The sequence below is a fragment of the Aspergillus vadensis genome, assembly GCF_003184925.1.
Source record: "Aspergillus vadensis CBS 113365 unplaced genomic scaffold BO88scaffold_19, whole genome shotgun sequence".
Classification (NCBI taxonomy): domain Eukaryota; kingdom Fungi; phylum Ascomycota; class Eurotiomycetes; order Eurotiales; family Aspergillaceae; genus Aspergillus; species Aspergillus vadensis.
In genome coordinates this window covers 339,139-357,001 of record NW_020292057.1, presented here as the reverse complement: position 1 = coordinate 357,001, position 17,863 = coordinate 339,139, and the positions used below count along the sequence as shown (strand labels likewise).

General features: G+C 49.8%; 8 protein-coding genes across 8 annotated transcripts; 5 read left to right on the top strand and 3 right to left on the bottom strand.

Annotated features, from left to right (window-relative positions):
• Nucleotides 1–22: 22 nt before the first annotated feature.
• BO88DRAFT_406527 (aldehyde dehydrogenase family protein) lies at nt 23–1,738 on the top strand. The gene is made up of 2 exons (XM_025707172.1): nt 23–1,446; nt 1,503–1,738. The coding sequence occupies exons 1-2, from the start codon at nt 145–147 to the stop codon at nt 1,614–1,616; spliced, it is 1,416 nt and encodes a 471-aa protein (XP_025560649.1). The 5' UTR covers nt 23–144; the 3' UTR covers nt 1,617–1,738.
• A 3,210-nt stretch (nt 1,739–4,948) lies between these two features.
• BO88DRAFT_455761 (uncharacterized protein) lies at nt 4,949–5,361 on the top strand (the record flags this gene model as incomplete). Its single annotated transcript, XM_025710888.1, has 3 exons — nt 4,949–5,026; nt 5,089–5,144; nt 5,196–5,361. The coding sequence occupies 3 exons, from the start codon at nt 4,949–4,951 to the stop codon at nt 5,359–5,361; spliced, it is 300 nt and encodes a 99-aa protein (XP_025560648.1).
• Nucleotides 5,290–6,903, bottom strand: BO88DRAFT_89096 (uncharacterized protein). Its single transcript, XM_025713234.1, has 3 exons — nt 6,598–6,903; nt 6,484–6,529; nt 5,290–6,421 (listed from the first exon to the last, which is right to left on the bottom strand). The coding sequence occupies exons 1-3, from the start codon at nt 6,812–6,814 to the stop codon at nt 5,512–5,514; spliced, it is 1,173 nt and encodes a 390-aa protein (XP_025560647.1). The 5' UTR covers nt 6,815–6,903; the 3' UTR covers nt 5,290–5,511.
• A 268-nt stretch (nt 6,904–7,171) lies between these two features.
• Nucleotides 7,172–7,953, bottom strand: BO88DRAFT_369557 (transcription initiation factor IIA subunit gamma; the record flags this gene model as incomplete). Its single annotated transcript, XM_025704145.1, has 3 exons — nt 7,172–7,620; nt 7,710–7,857; nt 7,913–7,953. 3 exons carry the CDS (start codon nt 7,951–7,953, stop codon nt 7,474–7,476), a joined length of 336 nt encoding a protein of 111 aa, XP_025560646.1. The 3' UTR covers nt 7,172–7,473.
• Nucleotides 7,954–8,154: 201 nt separating this feature from the next.
• BO88DRAFT_489590 (uncharacterized protein) lies at nt 8,155–9,030 on the top strand (the record flags this gene model as incomplete). Its single annotated transcript, XM_025712712.1, has 2 exons — nt 8,155–8,266; nt 8,329–9,030. 2 exons carry the CDS (start codon nt 8,155–8,157, stop codon nt 8,553–8,555), a joined length of 339 nt encoding a protein of 112 aa, XP_025560645.1. The 3' UTR covers nt 8,556–9,030.
• Nucleotides 8,977–11,321, bottom strand: BO88DRAFT_89025 (hexokinase family protein). The gene is made up of 2 exons (XM_025713233.1): nt 10,401–11,321; nt 8,977–10,339 (listed from the first exon to the last, which is right to left on the bottom strand). Exons 1-2 carry the CDS (start codon nt 11,030–11,032, stop codon nt 9,097–9,099), a joined length of 1,875 nt encoding a protein of 624 aa, XP_025560644.1. The 5' UTR covers nt 11,033–11,321; the 3' UTR covers nt 8,977–9,096.
• A 3,569-nt stretch (nt 11,322–14,890) lies between these two features.
• On the top strand, nt 14,891–16,358 carry BO88DRAFT_406522 (GILT family protein). The gene is made up of 2 exons (XM_025707171.1): nt 14,891–15,430; nt 15,487–16,358. The coding sequence occupies exons 1-2, from the start codon at nt 14,979–14,981 to the stop codon at nt 16,007–16,009; spliced, it is 975 nt and encodes a 324-aa protein (XP_025560643.1). The 5' UTR covers nt 14,891–14,978; the 3' UTR covers nt 16,010–16,358.
• A 232-nt stretch (nt 16,359–16,590) lies between these two features.
• On the top strand, nt 16,591–17,793 carry BO88DRAFT_436944 (uncharacterized protein; the record flags this gene model as incomplete). The annotated part of the gene is made up of 2 exons (XM_025709593.1): nt 16,591–16,972; nt 17,044–17,793. The coding sequence occupies 2 exons, from the start codon at nt 16,591–16,593 to the stop codon at nt 17,550–17,552; spliced, it is 891 nt and encodes a 296-aa protein (XP_025560642.1). The 3' UTR covers nt 17,553–17,793.
• Nucleotides 17,794–17,863: the final 70 nt, after the last annotated feature.

The following is a 17,863-nucleotide window of genomic DNA, read 5'->3' as shown; positions in this document are numbered from 1 at the left end:
CATCGTAGTAACCCTAAGGCACCTCCCGACAACATGACGCCATACCCCTCCTGACGTCGCCGATAAATGATCCACTCCATCCTCTTCCCCAACTCCCTTCCCCACGTCCCCCATAACCCCTCAATACCCATATTTCACATCACAATGTCCGTCCCCAACATCACCACCATCTCCCCGATAACCAACCGCCCCATTCTCAACCGCACCGGCGCCAACCCCGAAGACATCGTAGGCATCGCCGAATCCGCACAATCAGCCTACCAATCCTTCTCGACATCCACGACCCTCAAACAACGGCAAGACATTGTCTCCCGCGCCCTCGCCAAACTCGAGAAACGAAAAGATGACCTCGCCAGACAACTCACCGAGCAAATGGGCCGGCCCATCTCCTACACAGGCATCGAAGTCGCCACGGCCATCAAGCGCAGCCACTACCTGAACCGCATCAGCGACTCCGTCCTCGGCGAAGAGGGAATCGTACCGGGGGAAGAAGAAACAGGCTTCAAGCGATACATCAAGCGCAAACCCGTCGGCGTGGTACTGATCATCTTCGCCTGGAACTACCCCTACCTCGTCCTCGTCAACAGTTTAATCCCTGCCATCTTGGCAGGTAATGCCGTGGTTCTGAAACCGTCGCCGCAAACGCCCACTGTCGCGGAGGAAGTCGCTAATGCGTTCCATGAAGCGGGGCTGCCGGAGAAGGCGCTTCAGTATGTCCATTCTGGGTCTCCGACGTTACTTGAGAGTCTGGTTCGCTCGAGCTGTGTGAACCATATTTGTTTCACGGGCTCCGTGGAGGGCGGAATAGCTACGCAGAAGGCGGCCTCTGATCGCATCGTGAACGTCGGGCTGGAGCTCGGGGGTAAAGATCCCGCGTATGTGCGCGACGATGTCGATGTCGCCTGGGCGGCTGGGGAGATTGTCGACGGGGCGATTTTCAATAGCGGCCAGAGCTGCTGTGCGATTGAGCGGGTCTACGTGCACCAGGGGATCTACGATGAGTTTGTGGCGGAGGTGAAGAAGGTGCTGAGTGGGTATGTGGTTGGGAATCCGTTTGATAAGAAGACGCAGATCGGGCCGGTGATTTCGAAGCGCGCGAAGGAGGATATCGAGGCGCATGTTGCTGATGCGGTGGAGAAGGGGGCGAAGGATGAGACGCCGGAGAATGAGTCGTTTGAGAATCCTCCGTCGGAGGGGAACTATGTTAGGCCTACGCTGTTGACGGGGGTTACGCATGAGATGCGGGTTATGACGGAGGAGACGTTTGGGCCGGTGATTCCGGTGATGAAGGTCGAGGGGGATGAGGAGGCTGTGAAGTGGATGAATTGTAGTGAGTTTGGGTTGACGGCTAGTGTGTGGACGAAGGATGTTAAGGCCGCGGAGGAAATGGTGGAGAGGGTTGAGGCAGGGACGGTGTTTGTGAATCGGTCGGACTATCCTAGTCCGGTGAGTTTGTCTGTTGACATTGAGAATGATATGCAGATGTGCTAATGGAGGTATAGGATCTGGCTTGGACGGGATGGAAGAACTCGGGCCGTGGAGTGACGCTCAGTCGGTTTGGATTCGAGCAGTTTGTGAAGTTGAAGAGTTATCATATCAAGGACTATCCCAAATAGAGGGGTGCTGGTTTCGTTTGTTAGTTGATGTGTTTTGAGTGATATAATGCCTGATGATCGATAGACCCTGCCATGACAATCCATTCCCAATTCCAATCCCAATCCCAATGTCAATGACACACTCCCAATCGCGTAATCTCAACATAAGCACTAGCCATCCTTCAGAGAAACGACAAGAGGATTGCAATGCCAATGCCACACAATAAGTGGATAACTGCATTCGGCCCCCATCCCCATCCCCATCCCCCAAGTAACCAGCACCAGCACTAGCACTAGCATAGCACCAATACCCACCACGAAGACACCACATACCAGTCAGCAACAACTAGCCAGCCAGCCAGCCAGCCAGGCGGTAACTAATCATCTACTCCGTAGATATGTAGTTGGTTAGTAACGCGAAGAGAAGCCACTGGTACCGCCCAACTATGAAGGACCCTGGCTAAGAAAGATCGCTGTATGGACGGAAGAAACTGCCGGAGGCTGGCTGGTTGGCTGGCTGGCTGTGAGTTCCGGGGCTGAGATGAGATATTTGTAGGTACATAGTATTGTTATTGCAAAGATGTGGTTAATATGGGAGTTCTAGGCATTGTAATGGTATGGGCGGGGGGTGGGTGGTGCATTCTTTGTGTGATGGTTTGCATTCTTGGGGACGGATGGGATGGGTTGACAAGGGTGTTGTACAAAGTACTTTGTAGGAAGGAGGATTATGGAGGGGAGGTATTTGGATTGAAGTAATTTGTATGGTAAAGTTATAGGAAGAGTGCTGAGGTATAGCAGTGAGATTTGATTACTACAGATAGTTGAAGATATTGAAATGAATCGGACTGTATAGAGGGTTAACTATAAGATATCTTGCCTCAGGCAAACATCATCCATGGTATCTATCTACCTGACCCTACCCTACATCACCACCACTACCTCACACTCACATTTAAAAAGACACAGCTACAGCTACAGCTACAGTAGATAAGTCTAGATAATAAACAGACCCTTAATCCATCTCAACTAACTCACCTCATAAACGAATCCCCCATCTCTCCTCTATTTCCCCACTCCACATCACTCCACTCTCATCCCCTACAGATAGATAATATCTCCAAGAATGCTTAACTTCGGTACCTATCACACTATTTACCCGCGGGATCAGCGGCAAATCTCTCACCAGTCAGTTACAGACGCCCGAAAACTGAAGAATATCGGCATTGTTCTGATGCAAGGGATATACCTGTTCCCTTTGTACTGTATACTATATGGAGTACTTGGTATACTACTTACGTAGTAGGTATCGCCACAATACTGTACATCCCTTTATCTCTTTTTTACCTGTCTAGCCAGTAAGTTGTGGGCGTGGGATTGAGTTTCTGGGGTAGGTTAGTCAATTAGTTGATTACTCTGTATTCGGGGTCTGGTAACCATGACAAGAAGACAGATATGTACGTAGTTAAGTTTGTAGTTGTAAGCAGGGGATAACTAACAATGGATGGATAGATACGGAGTTAGTAACTTAAGGGGGATAAAGGGGGGGCCGGAAAGTATTCTTAGAATGTTCGATGCATAACTTGTTACCCTTGCCCCAGTACGTATTACTTACCTACCTATTCTCCTTTCTATGATTTTCTTACTCCGTAGAGGTAGAAGGGGGGCTATTTTTATTCTTATCCTACATGGTACATACATTGAAAAGTTAAGTAGGTAAGAATGTGCCGTGCAACGGAGTACATATTTACGGAGTATCTATTTATCTATTTAGCTGTCTATCTACTATAATACTTACTCCGTAGGTAAAAAAGTATCTATAACTATATTCAAACTATCATTCCCATTGCAGTATTTCTATTCTGGGTAACCCGATGATAAACAAAACAAAATGGGGCCAGCCAGCCTAGCTAGCTAACTAGCCCGCCAAGTTGGGGCCGATCGGTGATCCAAGCCACCACCACTTAGCAGCAACAACTTTTACCCCCATATGGGGATGACGAATGCACAAAGTTAATTCATCAATTACAAGGTACAAACAACTGTGTAATAATAATCATTATTATTATAGTATTCTATGGTATAGTATAGCTATGTATATAGCATGGTTTCATGCAGTCAGCATTCGGTGCAGCGGGTGGTTACATACTTACATACGCCCTGTTTTGGGTACCTACAGATGTGGCATATGTAGTCTACTTTGTTGTGTACATACGTAAGGCTTTCAGTGCCACCTAGTGACCTAGACTATACTATAGTATAGCCAGGTAATGTATGTATGTATGTAGTATGTAGTATATATGTATGATTGCCCAACAATTCTTCGGAGAATATCGCGTCACTCCTTTAATCCGTCCCCCAGTTAAGTCAGAAAGGGGAGTGAGGGAGGAGCATATTTGCTTCTGTGACGGATAAACCTAAGTACTAACTATTACTCGCCTTACTACTCCGTAGTTGAGCTGGACCTGCCAGGGGGGAATGTGTCACCCGCGGGCGCGTAACTTACTAGCAATGCTTCCAATCAATTTCCGGCACATAACATAAGGCTGTCACTTTCGTCGTTGTGTGGATATTACTCCCCCCCATTCAAGGGTAGCATAGCATAGCGTAAGATAGTTGTCGTGCCACAGGATTCCACCCGATCTGCATTTCAGATTTGCACGGGCGAAAAACCGTTTGTCCTGTTCCCAATTCGAATTGGGAAGAGGGCCGAAATCGAACTTTCTTCTTCGTCTCCTCCTGCAGGGCGTTTCGTAGTTTTCTCCATATATCTAGACTTGTTTTCTCTGACCGGTCTTTTTCCTTTCTTTCTCTTCTCTTCCTTCTTCTTACTTCTTCATCTTCTGTTCCTTGTTTTTTAGTATTCTTTTTATTGTTTTTCTTTTCTTGATGCGCCCAATGCCCTGCTGCTGCTGCTAACTAAAGAGCTTTTTTGTTCTGCTGCCGACTAGTCCTTCCTTTGGTTCTCACTCACTCAGTTACTTCTTGAACTCACGCTCGCTCACTCGCTCGCTTCTTGTGTTTCGTGTTTCGGTGTTGCCGCTCGTTTTAAACCAAGCCCTACATACCTCTTTGTCACTCGTTTCATATTGTCACATCGCCATTGTCGTCATCGTCATCATCATCATCGTCATTGTGATTTGATTGATAGACAGCCACTCGCTTTTTGTTGATCGATCTGCTTGTTGCTTGAACTAGCACCATCTTTGCTTTTTTGTGTTTCTTAATTGGCATCGGTCCCTGCCTTGTAGATAGTGACCGATCTCGATCTCTCCTTCATTCCCACCTTACGACACTCGCTTTTATCATCACCACAAACATCACCACCACCAGAACAACAAACACCTGAAGTCACTATGGAGTGTTTTCGGCAGATAGCTCGACTTGTCAAGTCTCCCTTTCGGCGCGAGAAGCAGCAGAAGGTGCTGGAGATTGTGAGTCCAACTGCTTCTGATCCCATGATGTTTATCCTCATGCTAATGCGGTCTGCATTCAGGGACCCCCAACCGACTTTCGGAAAGAGGAATTGCCCGCCTTCTTCTCAGATGACGAGTCAGTACCCTCATCTCCTGACTATTATGCTACCCATCTAACCATCTGCAGTGCGGCAACCTTGCACAGCCGGGGTTCTACCCTAGAGAAGGAGAAGGAAGCGGCGGCCACCGCCATGGAACGTCAACCATCGACACGAGACAAGATCAAGACGCATGTCCGGAGGCTGAGCGTCCGGGTTGCGAGACCAGTTTCTGATGCCCACGATGAGCAATGAGCCGATCGAATCGATGCCAGCTGCACATGCCGGTTGCATATCAGCATCAACATCAACATCAACATCAACATCATCGACAGTTTATCTCGTTACGCAAGCATGGAAACCTCAACATAAATCTCCTCTCAGCGTGATTCACGGTCTGCAACGTCAAAACAAGAATGTTGGAACTTCATTGAGACGCGATTTCTTTGCCTTTGGATCCGGGCCTCGTGGATTTGGTGTTCTTCGACCTAATGACGGGGATGATATCGGGCCCTGCATCTGATTGCTTGACCGAGACGGCTCTGGAAGCCCGTCAAAGTCATCATCGAATATTAATCTCTTCCTAGATTTGGTCGCCCTCGGTGTACTGTATCTACCACTCATAGACTGCACTCTTCTGATTCCACTGTCCCCTGTAGACCGATTATTCATCGGGCTGCTTCGCGAGCTCGCAGTAGTAGGCGTAGGCGTAGCAGTACGATTCTGATGCTGTACACGACTCGGCCCCGTCAGGGTCCTCGTCCGTGCGTCTAGATCGTCGTCATCCGTCGTTTCATCCAGTTGATCGCCGTCCCCCATCGCATCCTGTCGCTCCCTTGCCGCCTCATCGGTAACCGCGCTGCTCCCTGCTGACGCCCCCAGTCCAGCAGCCGCCCGCGTCGTCGACTTGATGCCCTGCATCCCGACCAACGACCGCGCCTTTCGTGGACTAATCAGCAGATCATGCAACGACGTACCCGCCCAAGTATCATCCTCCTGATCATCATCATCCTCCTCCTCTTCCGAATCCACAGCAGGTCTTCCACCCTCCACCATCTTCTGCAGCCCCTCCTTCTGCTGAGCGGACAAATCCTCCGCCGCAGCCTTGCGTTTAGCTTCCTCGCTTTGTGCAGTAACGCCATCGGTCGGTCGAGCGATATTCTGTATGGTCGTAGCATTCTGCAACTTGGCTTCTTTCTTCCGTCGGACGTATTCTGCGTAGTGTAGGTGTTGGGTGAAGGTTTGCGCGACCGCGTAGAATTCGTCTTCCACCATCATGTAGATGTCGTCGTTGTCGAAGCCTTCGCGGAGGTATCTTCACATGCTGTTAGCGTTATACGTTTCCCCAGAGGTATGTAGCTGTGTATGATCACGTACTCTTCAGACGGGCAGCGATGGATGGGAGAGGACGGCGGCGTAGGAGCTATAGCAAGGTGTCAGCGGACTTCAGTATACTCAACTTACAAAGAGAGTCGAAAATAAGGCACATACAAGACCGCATGAAATCGCGCTTCTTCATCCTCGACCCTGGAGTCATCGCTACCTCGGCTTTTGGTGTCACATCGTTGTCATCTTCTTCTTCTTCCTCCTCTCTGGCTCTGGTCTCGCGCTTCACGGTTCGACGCGGTGTATCTGATGGGGAGGCCTTCGGTTCTCGTTTGATGGTTGTTGTCGCTGCGTTGGTTAGCCATGGTAGGTTGCGAGGCATTTTGTCTCTGGTTAGGATAGTGTTTATGAGAAATTAAACATTATGGAGTATTAAGTGAGGAAAGTATGTATGGAAATGAAGAGGGAGGAAGTGTATTAAAGGGAACGATGGTGGTGTCTTGCGACCGCTGATACGCGGCTTCTCCCCGCCTCCGCACGGATTGGTTATCTAAGTTACTTTAGTTGGTGGAGATCCACTTGTCAGCCTCATGATGTTGATATGCTTGTTTGGCTGTTTGAGTTGTTTTATTGATTTTATATGTATTAGGGGTGTGTCTTGAGAAAGAGGCTGTTGTTTCTGTGGGGTTTGTATTGTGGTCATTTTAGCAATGATGTACTCTGCAAGCAGTACGACTGTCTATAACCTACAACTCGTCTGCCTCATATGGTGTAGCGGGTATCTGATTTCAATCTATTCTAATATCACCATAATAAATCCATAATACAGCCTCGTATGCTAACGCGAAACGCCGAGAATATGATAAAGCCCCATATCGAGCAACTTGCCATGGCCCTGGCAGAAAGAGTAATCCACATGAAGAGCGAAAAAGTGAACGAACAACGCCTATCAAAGAAGTGGCAGAAGGAGAAGAAAGCGAAGTAAGCAAGGGAGGTGACGAGAGCATCAGCCGATAACGCAAAGTGACTATCGCTTCACCCTTACGCTTCACCAGGCCTCTTGCTATTGCAGCTCACAATCTTCACCTTGTCCGCGGAGACAGTAGTTTGGTTATCAAGCTTGAACGTAACATCCTTGATCAGGAATGTCCACACTTCATCGCAGAATCGGTAGGTATCGAGGTGTCCCTGTAGTGGTAAGAAGAGCCATGTCAGCCTCATTCGCCTCCTTCATCTCCATCAGACGCAGCCTTCCTTATCCTCATATGTAAGCGTACCTTGAAGGTCAGACGAGCGCGCACTTTGTCCGCCAGCACTTCTGTGATCACGCGATCGAAAGTTGAGAGGATCTTCATGGCGAGCTGAGGCTCGATCCGTCCTTCGTTGATCAGGTCATCGAGGGTATCGGTCAGGGAGAGTCCGAGGCTGTCACATATGGTTAGTGATGCTTTCTGACATGTAGTCGCAGATACTGTCGTACCTGCTCCCGCGATAGAGCTCGTAGTATGCCTGGGCGCTCATTGTGAAGTTGGCAGTGAGGCGACAAGGGAGATTAAGAGAGTGGAAGTGGAGCCGGTGATTGCGATCAGTTGGTCGCGGGGGGTATCTGCACGTGATCTAGATCATGTGATGGACAGGAGCCATTACATCAATGGATGGGCCAGCAGTGTCAGGTTTTCGACATTTTCTTCCAAAAGGTTCTTTTAGGTATATACATTGAACATGTCTTTATTGCTATCATCTCCATTGCTTGTCCGGACAGCTCGTCTGTCAAACGCTTCTCCCGGAGCACGGTATATAGCTTCGACCGCTTACAAACTCGCAGAAACAAAAAGTCAGTAAGATAGTTGTTCGAATTGAATATATTGTTCACATTCAAGGCTAATCGAAACATAGCTCCAGACTCATCGCACCAAAAGCAATCGAATGATGCATCAAATGACCAGTCAGCTCAGAAGCTCAAGCAGGACAAAACCAAAAGCGTTGCTCAAGCGGATCAAGAGCTCCGAGAGCGGCTCGAGCAAATGTCGGGCGATGGTGGCGCTTCTGGAATTGAGTATGAAGATGGCAAGCCTAGTGCCATGAAGCGCAGCGTACGAAACAACATGTTCCGCTATATCTGAGCAGCAGAAGTGAGCTACGTCAAGGAGCATCCCATCATGTCGGGGTGTGTCGACAGGGCCGAATAAAGCCTACTATGGCTACTTTATCCATATCAGCTGTTAGACTGAGTACAAGTCGAGGCCTTGGCGACTGGTGGCCAGCTTAGCTGAGCTAGGCCCACAGCTTCTGATCTGAGCGACCTGTAAAACCTCCCAGCTATGCTAGGCATCTCCTGACAATGATGGACGGCGCTGTGCTCCATCAGGAATGAATTCCCATATGAACACTGGACGGTGCACAGGGAGGCCACGTCAAGAACCATACTAGTTTGGTTGGATGATACCCGTCAAAATTCTGTCAATCTGCTGTGTCCTATGTATGATAATGGCCAAAGGGGGCATAAACAAGACCAGGCCAGCATCCGCTTGAAAAGGACATGCCTGCATGTAGGCTCTATATACCATGACTACAAAACCATAGACTCCAATAAACGCTCGCCAAGCAATCAAGGCGCCAATGTTTTCCGATATCAAAAAATGTGATGAGGGCCCTACCTAAGGTTCACCTGTTGCCCACCATTCCTGCAAGGACACCAGCACCAATGACACCACCGTCCGAGGCTTCCCGTAAGAAAACCGACTTACCGCTCTTCTGCGGGCCGGTCCTCATGATAAGCCTGTCAATATATTGCTGGCATGTTTCCTTGAAATTGGGGTAATGCTGGATGATGCCTCCAGTGTACGCCACGACCAGCTCCTCAGGGCCTGACTGCCAGTCCGCGGGAGTGGGAGTGGGAGATAGGACGGGAACAACCCTACCATCTCTCGGACTTGCTCCCTCCGGGACCAAGGATGATGGGGAAAGACTAGTATTTACGGCGGCCAGATCCGGAGTGCCATTGTACTCAGGCAAAGAGACATTGGCATTCTGCGGCGAACCTTCGTGGCTGTCCACTTTCAGCTCAATCTCCTGCGCACAAGCAAGCAAACCCACAACCGCTGCGGCTATCAACCCGGCGGATCGTCTCTGAACCGTCCTGGCGATCTTGCGAAATACGTTTGCCGACACAGCATCCCAATGCCACTCGCTGTTCTCCGGCGGAGGCATGGAGCGTGAAAGTTCATCGGCAAGCTCCTGGTCCGACCGAGCACGGGCAACATTATCCGAGACGTAAGTTGTTGTCAGGGCATACTCCTGGATGAGCGTCGCGGGCAATACTTTCTTAGACAGCCCACTAACATTGGTAAGATAATCATAAAGGATAAGCCGGATGAGCTCTCCAATATACCGACCACCCGTCAAGTATTCAAAAGGCTGGAATCCGGGTCGCGCGCACGCCCGATCGAGTTCCACATCCCATTTTGTTATGATGTTGAGTTCCTTCAAGGGCGGGTCGGCACCCGCGATTGTCCATTCGGTGTTCACAACCGTCTCCTCCGCTTGCGGGTCCTTTGATTTCACATGCTTCGCCTTGGACTCGTGCAGCATATTCAAGTTCATTGGAATTGTGGCATTGCAGCCGGTACCCACAATGATGCCCATAGCTACTCGACTATTGGGCAGGGATTTGACGGCATAAGCAAGGGAAGCAAGTGTAGCAACTGTATCGTTCGTGATAGCCGCTATCTTGAGCTTTGGGAGTTCAAAGAGCTTCCGACGTTTGCTTGAAGGCTCCGACTCATTATCTAGGCGCCTTGTATGTTTCTCATACCCACTCAGGAGGATCTTGCGCAAGTCAAGGTCTGACGTGATGGCGAATCCTTTGCCCATTGGCATCAGGGTAGCCTCCGTAAGGGATTCTTGCCTGTAGTTGGTCAGATGCAAGCCACATATTGTAGCATCGCAGCGGAGAAAGGGTCACTCACATTATCGGGAAACTAAAGGTAATGCCCATCTCCAATTCCTCTGGAACATGGCCTTTGATGGATTCAGAAGTCAAGCTTTCCGCCACCACTTCCGCAATGCAATCTCCAATCCACGAAAACAGATCCTCTGCCTTGTCCATCTTTAGGTGTTCTTGTATAGGCCATGCTCTCTCAAGAGTCCGCCTGACACGCTGTCTCTGCGCCCTACGAATGGTGTCGCGCGATCTTTCCGACGCGTCTGTGGAACGTGTGTCTGACTCTGTAGCCTCCCCCAGTAGTTCGATGAATGCAACCCGCAGATTGGTCCCACCCACATCAATGGCTAGGTATCGACCTGTCTCCAAGCCAGAGGGTAACCTAGTCACTGGTGTCGGTAAGAACTGCTCCTTCGAATGAAGGGCCAAATCCCGGTATACGGTGGAAAACCGGCGCGCAAGTTTATATAGAACCGCTTCATCCAAAGCTATAGGAGACAAGTATTCGTCAAGCACGCGCTGGCGCTCCAGGTACTCTTTTTGAGAAGGGTCCAGGTCAGCGGTGTCCTCTTCTTCATCCTCCACCGGCTCTTCATGTAGATGTTCGTGCTCATCATCCCTGCTTGTACGCAGATCTATCGAATTGATTGGGGCCATGATGTGGAAGAAGCTAAGCCCGGCAGCGAGATAGGCAAGCAGTCGGTCCGTGTGACTTGCAGCCAGCAAACGGAGGTATTTTTGTACAACGGAGCGGTAAGTCGGCGGAAGGAGGTGCCCAAGGATTGGCTTTATCTACTCGCCCCTGCGGAATGTTTTGAAGCGAAGGTAGGACGGGATGTGGGGGAGATCAAGAATGAGGATCCAGCCTTGGGACGATGATAAGGTGCATGCGAACCGAGGATCCCACGATGGTGAAAGGATAGCCTGGAAGTAATTTTTGAATTGGGGGACGGGTGCGCTTAATGATGATTCACTTCCGTGATGGCCAGAGCAGGAGCGGTGAGTTATTGAGGGGAGGGAATGAGGGAGGGGGAAGTGCTATCTTGCAGGTAAATCTATACAGTGACGAGTGCGATGGTCAGTCTCAAGGTTACATACACTGATGAACAACGGATGGTCAGGTCTCAACATTGTCGAGTGCAGTGACGCGTGTCTAGCAAATAGGATCATGGGAGTCACAGAAATGCTAAAGATGGTACAACGGTGACGATCCTAATGCAGGGAGACATTGGGCAATGCACTGCAAGAGCAGGGGGACGATGTATTCACTCGGAAGGGGAGGGAAGAGGGGAGGGGGTGGGAGCGCAAAAGTAACAATGACACGGACAATGACATACAACCAAGAAGAGTTGCGCTGGTGGAGATCCCGCAGTTATGCTCGTTCCAAGCCCGAAGTTAGAATAAGGCTGAGCCGAGGGTCGGTGTTGATAATGAAATATAAAAGTATTTATCAAAATCAAATATACTCCGTAGAATAAATCAATATATTTTTGTAAAATATCGATCAATCAAGAATTATTGGGAGGTATGCTCGTTTAAGGATGAAAGGGACGGGGATCGACGGAAGAATTGGCGGAACCCATCAATTAAGTATTATGATTATTACGACAAAAAGTAACAACTGGGCCAGCTGGTGGATAAGAGGAAAGCATTGCCGGGTCTCCACACACGGGAGAGAGGAAAGCGATGAGGGGAGAGAGGAGTGAGAGAGAGAGGGAGAGAGGGAGAGCCAGGCAGAGGGAGCGAGAGGGAGAGGGAAAAGTAGCGAAGAGGTGTATTTAGGAGAGGTCGTAATTGGGGGGAAAGGAAGAAAAGGGCGAGGCTAGTTACTACTACTTACTACTTAGTGACTTGCTAAGTTACTGCTAAGTTACTACAAAGTTACAAAGGCAAAAGCTCCAGAGCCGCTGGGATGGAGCCAATGCGACCATCGACAACCAGACGATGTGACGCTGGCCGGTCAGTCGACTACCATGGATTCATCCGATGGCTCGATCGGGGCCCCAGTCCGGTCCCTCAAGGTAGACCCAGACATTCAATTGCCCATCCTGGTCTCCCATTGATCGATGATGATGGGATGCTCCTGCTTGTTTACTCGTGCTTTTTTTTTTTTACTATTTTTTTTTCCCCTTCGTCGTGGTTATTTCCCCTCCGGGGCAGCGCCGTTTCCTTCTTCCTCTTTTCCCCCAATTGATTAACCAACGTCACCTTCTCCTCTTCTCTCTTTCTTCCTTATCGGAGACGCCGCTACTTTAGTGCAAGTCATCTATGAAAACAATGGTGCTGTTTTCCATCTCAATGATCCATTCTATTCCATTCAGGGAATTATCTCCCTCGCGTTCCACTCCTTCCGCTTACTGCTTTCTCCCTCTACTACTCCGCTCTGGCTACTACTGACCATTTCTATCTCTAGGAATCATCCATTTCCTGCTCGGATGAGTCCTCATCGATGTGTATAGTAGGGATCTTCTAGACAACCCTGAAGTCTCTCGGTGTTTTTCACGAGTGACAAACGCGCCTGTCTATTACACAAATACTGGGAAAGAGATGGAGAGCCAAAGCTAAGAAATAAATCGCAAAAATAAACGAAACTTGGAGCCAAACAAACCATGTGGTGGGAAGTGGGGCGATACCTCCATCTGTGATGCACAGACTTGAACATCAATGCCCGTCGAGTCAGAACCCGGTGGCTCTCCCACCTTAGTCTACTCAGGGCGTTGTCTTCCACCCCTCCCATTTGTTGCTGATACCGTTTAGGTGGATAAAGAAGCGTAAGAGAGAACTGTGCTTCGGCCTCTTCGCTTGCCTGGACGCGGTGGTCTTTGGCACACGAAGTCCCGTTCTGCCTCTCCGGCTCAACCGTTATTTGGGAAAGCTAAGTGGCATCAGGCCCCCGTATTCCAGCCACACCTTCATCAACTGACCCTGGATTGTCAAGTAACAATAAGCTCGTCGTTTCACGGCGTACAAGGTCCAGATTCATCATCAAGACGTTTCTGGAATCCATGCTCCAAATTTCCATGGCGATAGTGAGATCGTTGTGGACCCTGAGGTGGTGTGGTACCGATTACTGGCTGTCCAGCTCTTTGTGGGAAAAGCTCGCTAGCATCGTGTAGTAAACATACGAGCGTAAGCACGATTATCTGGCTTATTAGGGGTAGGGCCTTCGCAGACGGTGTCTGAATTCATCATCACTGTAGCCGTCAAGTGTCGATGTCAGACACTAGACTCCGAGGTCGGAGAGCCGTTGAGTGACGGCGGAGCAGGGAAAATTAGCCTGCGGAGTGCGGAGCTCCCGAGATATCCAGCACGCAGACGTCCCTGGGATCTGCGTGATAGGGGTAGTCTAGGGACCAGCGGACCCTGCAACAGCAGAAATTGGCATCGGAGGTCACTCCCTGAAACCCCCAGCGCCGCTTTGCTACTGTTTTTGACAACGGTAGGCAGGGAAACACTCTATGCCTCACCTGTGAATCAATTCTGGCATTGTGATCGTCAAGACTACATCCATATCAAGCTCTTTTTGGTGCCTACTCCGTAGCGCGTGAATGCTAGGCAAGTGGAGTCTTCTGAGTACCAACCCTTTGCATATTAGCTGGCATGAGGCCTGGGCAAGCGCTGATGATAGGCCCAAAGTTGCCGTTCACCGGTTATTCTATGACCCTATCTGCAATCTATCCAACATTATTAGTCTGTGACTAGCGAACAATCACGCCATGTGATAGACCTTTCGGTAGCGCTTGGAGGGTTGCAGATAATATGCACTCTTGGATGTACTGCCCGATGCTGGCCATTACAATGCGACTAACCCTCGCGAGCAGACCGGTATCCGTCAAGCAAACGTTCGCCGATGCTGCAAGAATACCATGCAAGGCCGTGACTGGAGTAAGTACACCCTAGTCACCAAGCTAGCTGATGCCAAGCATAGATGCTTGCATCTTAACAGTGACAGCAAGCATGATTCGTACACAATCCATTTCATACATTCTGTCCCCCTTGATCTAATTGGCTTCGAAGCATAGAAGGCTGGGATAGAGGCCAAACCACTCCGTAGTGATAGTGCAAAGCCGGGGTAGCATGGTCCACAGTCGGACAGGCTCGTTTTCGACAATGCTACGTCTTGCCTGCTAAGCAGGTTGGAATAGGATGTACAGTATGGGAGGAGTGGAGTAGTCTTCAAGTTAGTTAATTAGACTCTGAGGAATGATGCAACCTCAGGCCATGCATGATTCTTCAACGGCCGTCCAATGTAGGAAGGGATCGGAGAGGTTAGTACGGCCCACGGTAGACATCACAAGGCAGCTCAGAAAGGATACTCCCAAGAGTCAATTAGAGCCTATCATCCAAGGGTCGCCATCTGTAGATGAAGCTCTTCACCTGGTAAGGCTGTTTGGGTTTGACCGGGGAGGAAGGGCATCAGTGTAACGAGAGGGCGAAATGCTGGGTTGCTCTCGGAATCCCCCGCCGAATGGCATCGCTGGATCGGATCGCGATCTCCCCACATTCACCTCTGGTCTTAACTTTTTCATCATCATCCCTCCCTTCACCAACCTCCATCAACCTTCCATTACTGCTACCGTTTAAGTAGCGGGTGGTAGCCAACATGGATAAACTACCAACTCAATCCAAAGCCGACAGTTCCGGCTATGTCGACCTTTCCGAGTCGTCCGTGGCGCGACCGATCAGCACCCGTCGCGACCGGGTTGTTACTCGGCTGGCCGCATGTCTGGGGCTCATCACCATCGCCTTCCTAGCTTTATCGTGGACCCCCATCTCCATTTCCGGCCTTAAGCTCTTTTCATGTCATAGATGGAGAGGACACCATGATGCTTCGTTTCCCCCGGACTTGGGCGCGGAGGAAGCTCCGTTGATGAGTGGCCCACTGCATGAGCTGTCCACCCTCGACGGAAGCCTAGCCTCGAGTAACAGGATTCCCCTTGAGGCTCATGTCATGAGTAAATGCCCCGACGCTCGGGACTGTCTCCAACAGCTTGTTCTTCCTGCTATGGAGCAGATCAGCGATAAGGTTGACTTTAAGCTGTCTTTCATCGCCGCGTATGTAGACCCCTTATCCTTTCGACTTCCCAACTCAGAACACTGACACTGCCCAGAGTATCGAACAAGTCATCGGAAATCCAATGCATGCACGGTCCCACCGAATGCATCGGTGACATGCTCATTCTCTGTGCGGCTAATCTGCCTTTTCCGCCTGACTCCGGTGCCATGTGCTCCAAGGAGTCTCGTACTCCAACCATCCGGTCGCTCGGGTTTGCCAACTGCCTTATCAGCTCGTATCCCGATATTCCGAAGCGCGACCTGGTTCAGGGATGTGCTTTGGAGCATGGTATCGACTTTGAGGCTTTGAACAAGTGTGCCAGTCGAGAGTATGATGACCTTGGCGACGACGATGATAGCGACGAGCAGACACCGCTTAGTGGCATTGCCCTGTTGCGCAAGAGTGCACTGCACAGTGAGAAGCTCAATGTCAGGACCAGCTGTACGCTCCGACTGAATGAGTCTACCTGGTGTGTCCGGGATGGTGGAGTCTGGAGGGACTGCGCCCAGGAAGGAGAGGGCAGCAAAGTCTCGGTGCTCGTGGACGAGGTGAAGAAGCTGTGGGACAAGGTCAACTGAGCCTTTACTGTGCTTGGTGAAATACTAATAATGTGCTATGACTGATGTGACAGCTTTTCCGTGATGCAAATGATGTGCGAGGGCAACCTATGCTATATCCAGTTATGACATGTCTTTAGCCGAACAGTTTGTATGCCTACTACTTAATCATAATCATCGTTTGCTTTCTATCATGCTCGGGCTTCCTTTCCTTTACTATCTCATACTGTCTATCCCACCCTGATCATTTTAATCCGTTTGCACTGTTCATTGAGCCCACTCATGCTGTGAACATGCAACTCTGTGCAATAGTTGCGCGCGCAGACCATACACAAATGCGCCCTGCAAGGCAGACCCGGCAGCAATTCACTACCTGTTAACATTTACCGCCTAGTTTTTATGTGTTGTTGAACAGGTTCGATATCTCTCATCACGACTCTCCTTGACCTTCATACCTCTTCAGTACACTTGTTCACCAACTCATCAGCAAGTGTACATCTCCATAAGCGTCCCTATCATTGAGAAGTACCTTCTCCCCATTCTCCATCCCCAAAGCTTCATCTGACCCTCTACCTATAGAAAAGCTCGCCAAGGCAGCAATCATGGCCAGTCGCGACGTTCACACGGCCGAATTCTTCCAGCGCAAAGTGGACGAGCTCGTAAGGAAGTATGATCGCATCACTGAGCCCAATGCTGTTTTGCAGGCCATCCTTCAGGATCCGGAGAGCATGAGATCTCTCGTCGATGCAATTCAACGCCAGGCATCGCTCGTGAGACACCGGTCTAGGAACGTTGAAGACGCAGAGATTACTGTCTTTGACAATGCTCTAATGATTCTATCCAATGGTGGCCATGACACCCAAGACGTCGGAGCACTCGAACTCTACCTGGCCGAATATCTTGGGGTCTGTACTTTTTCTCCCATTGCTCATGCTAAACAGGCTTTGCATGACTATGACATCCTTCAAGACACCGTGACCAGAGGTGACTACTTCCCTTCTTCTTTTTTCTTACATCTAAATTTAAACATGGACAATTCCTCATTGGCTTCACAGCAACTGCATCCCCCAGCACCACCGACGAGGCTACAGCTACAGAGGAGCAACCACAGACTCCCGAGCAAGCGCTCAAGACTCATGTCCAAGACAACGAGCACTCTCGTAGATTGCAGCACATACTTCCTCCAAGACCACCCCCCACCCTTGAGGAAGTTCGTCGCCGCGAGCAAGTGGAACGACTGATTCAGATGTACCAAAAGGCCAAGGCCGAGTACAGCAAGAAGGACCCCGAAGATATTGACATCAGCTTGGCCAAATACTTCCGCGATACATCTGAAAACACGCTTCACTTTCTACGAGTCAATGACATGTCGGACCATCCCTTGATCCCCGATATCGAGAATTCATTCGAACGTGCCAAGGGCAAAGCTGCTCAGTTGGCGGGCCGCGGACGTCACTTCGACGAGCCTCGTGCAACTACTTCCACCCACAATCATCCTTCCAAGAAAAGAAGGGGACGTCGTCACCGATACCGCGAGGTTGACTCCTATCGTCCTGGCAAGTAGTGATGGGAGTGTGGAAAGGCTGCTGTTGCTCGATAGGCAAGGGTTGGTTTAGTTCCTGGCGTTTTTGCAGCATTCTAACCTCGGTGCATTGGGATGGGCGTTTTCCTGTTTTCAATATGGATGCTGGAGCTTCGAATTCGAATTACAGCGTGGCAAAGCGGGGAGTTTTAGGATTCGGAGAGGATAATAACTACTAGCTAGTATTTTGTAGTTAAGATGTTAAGAAAATGACATGAAGGCTTGGCGTAAATCGCTGCTTTAGCGGCCACCACGTGCCTCCGATCTGCTCTTCTCGATGTTGACTTGCTCCA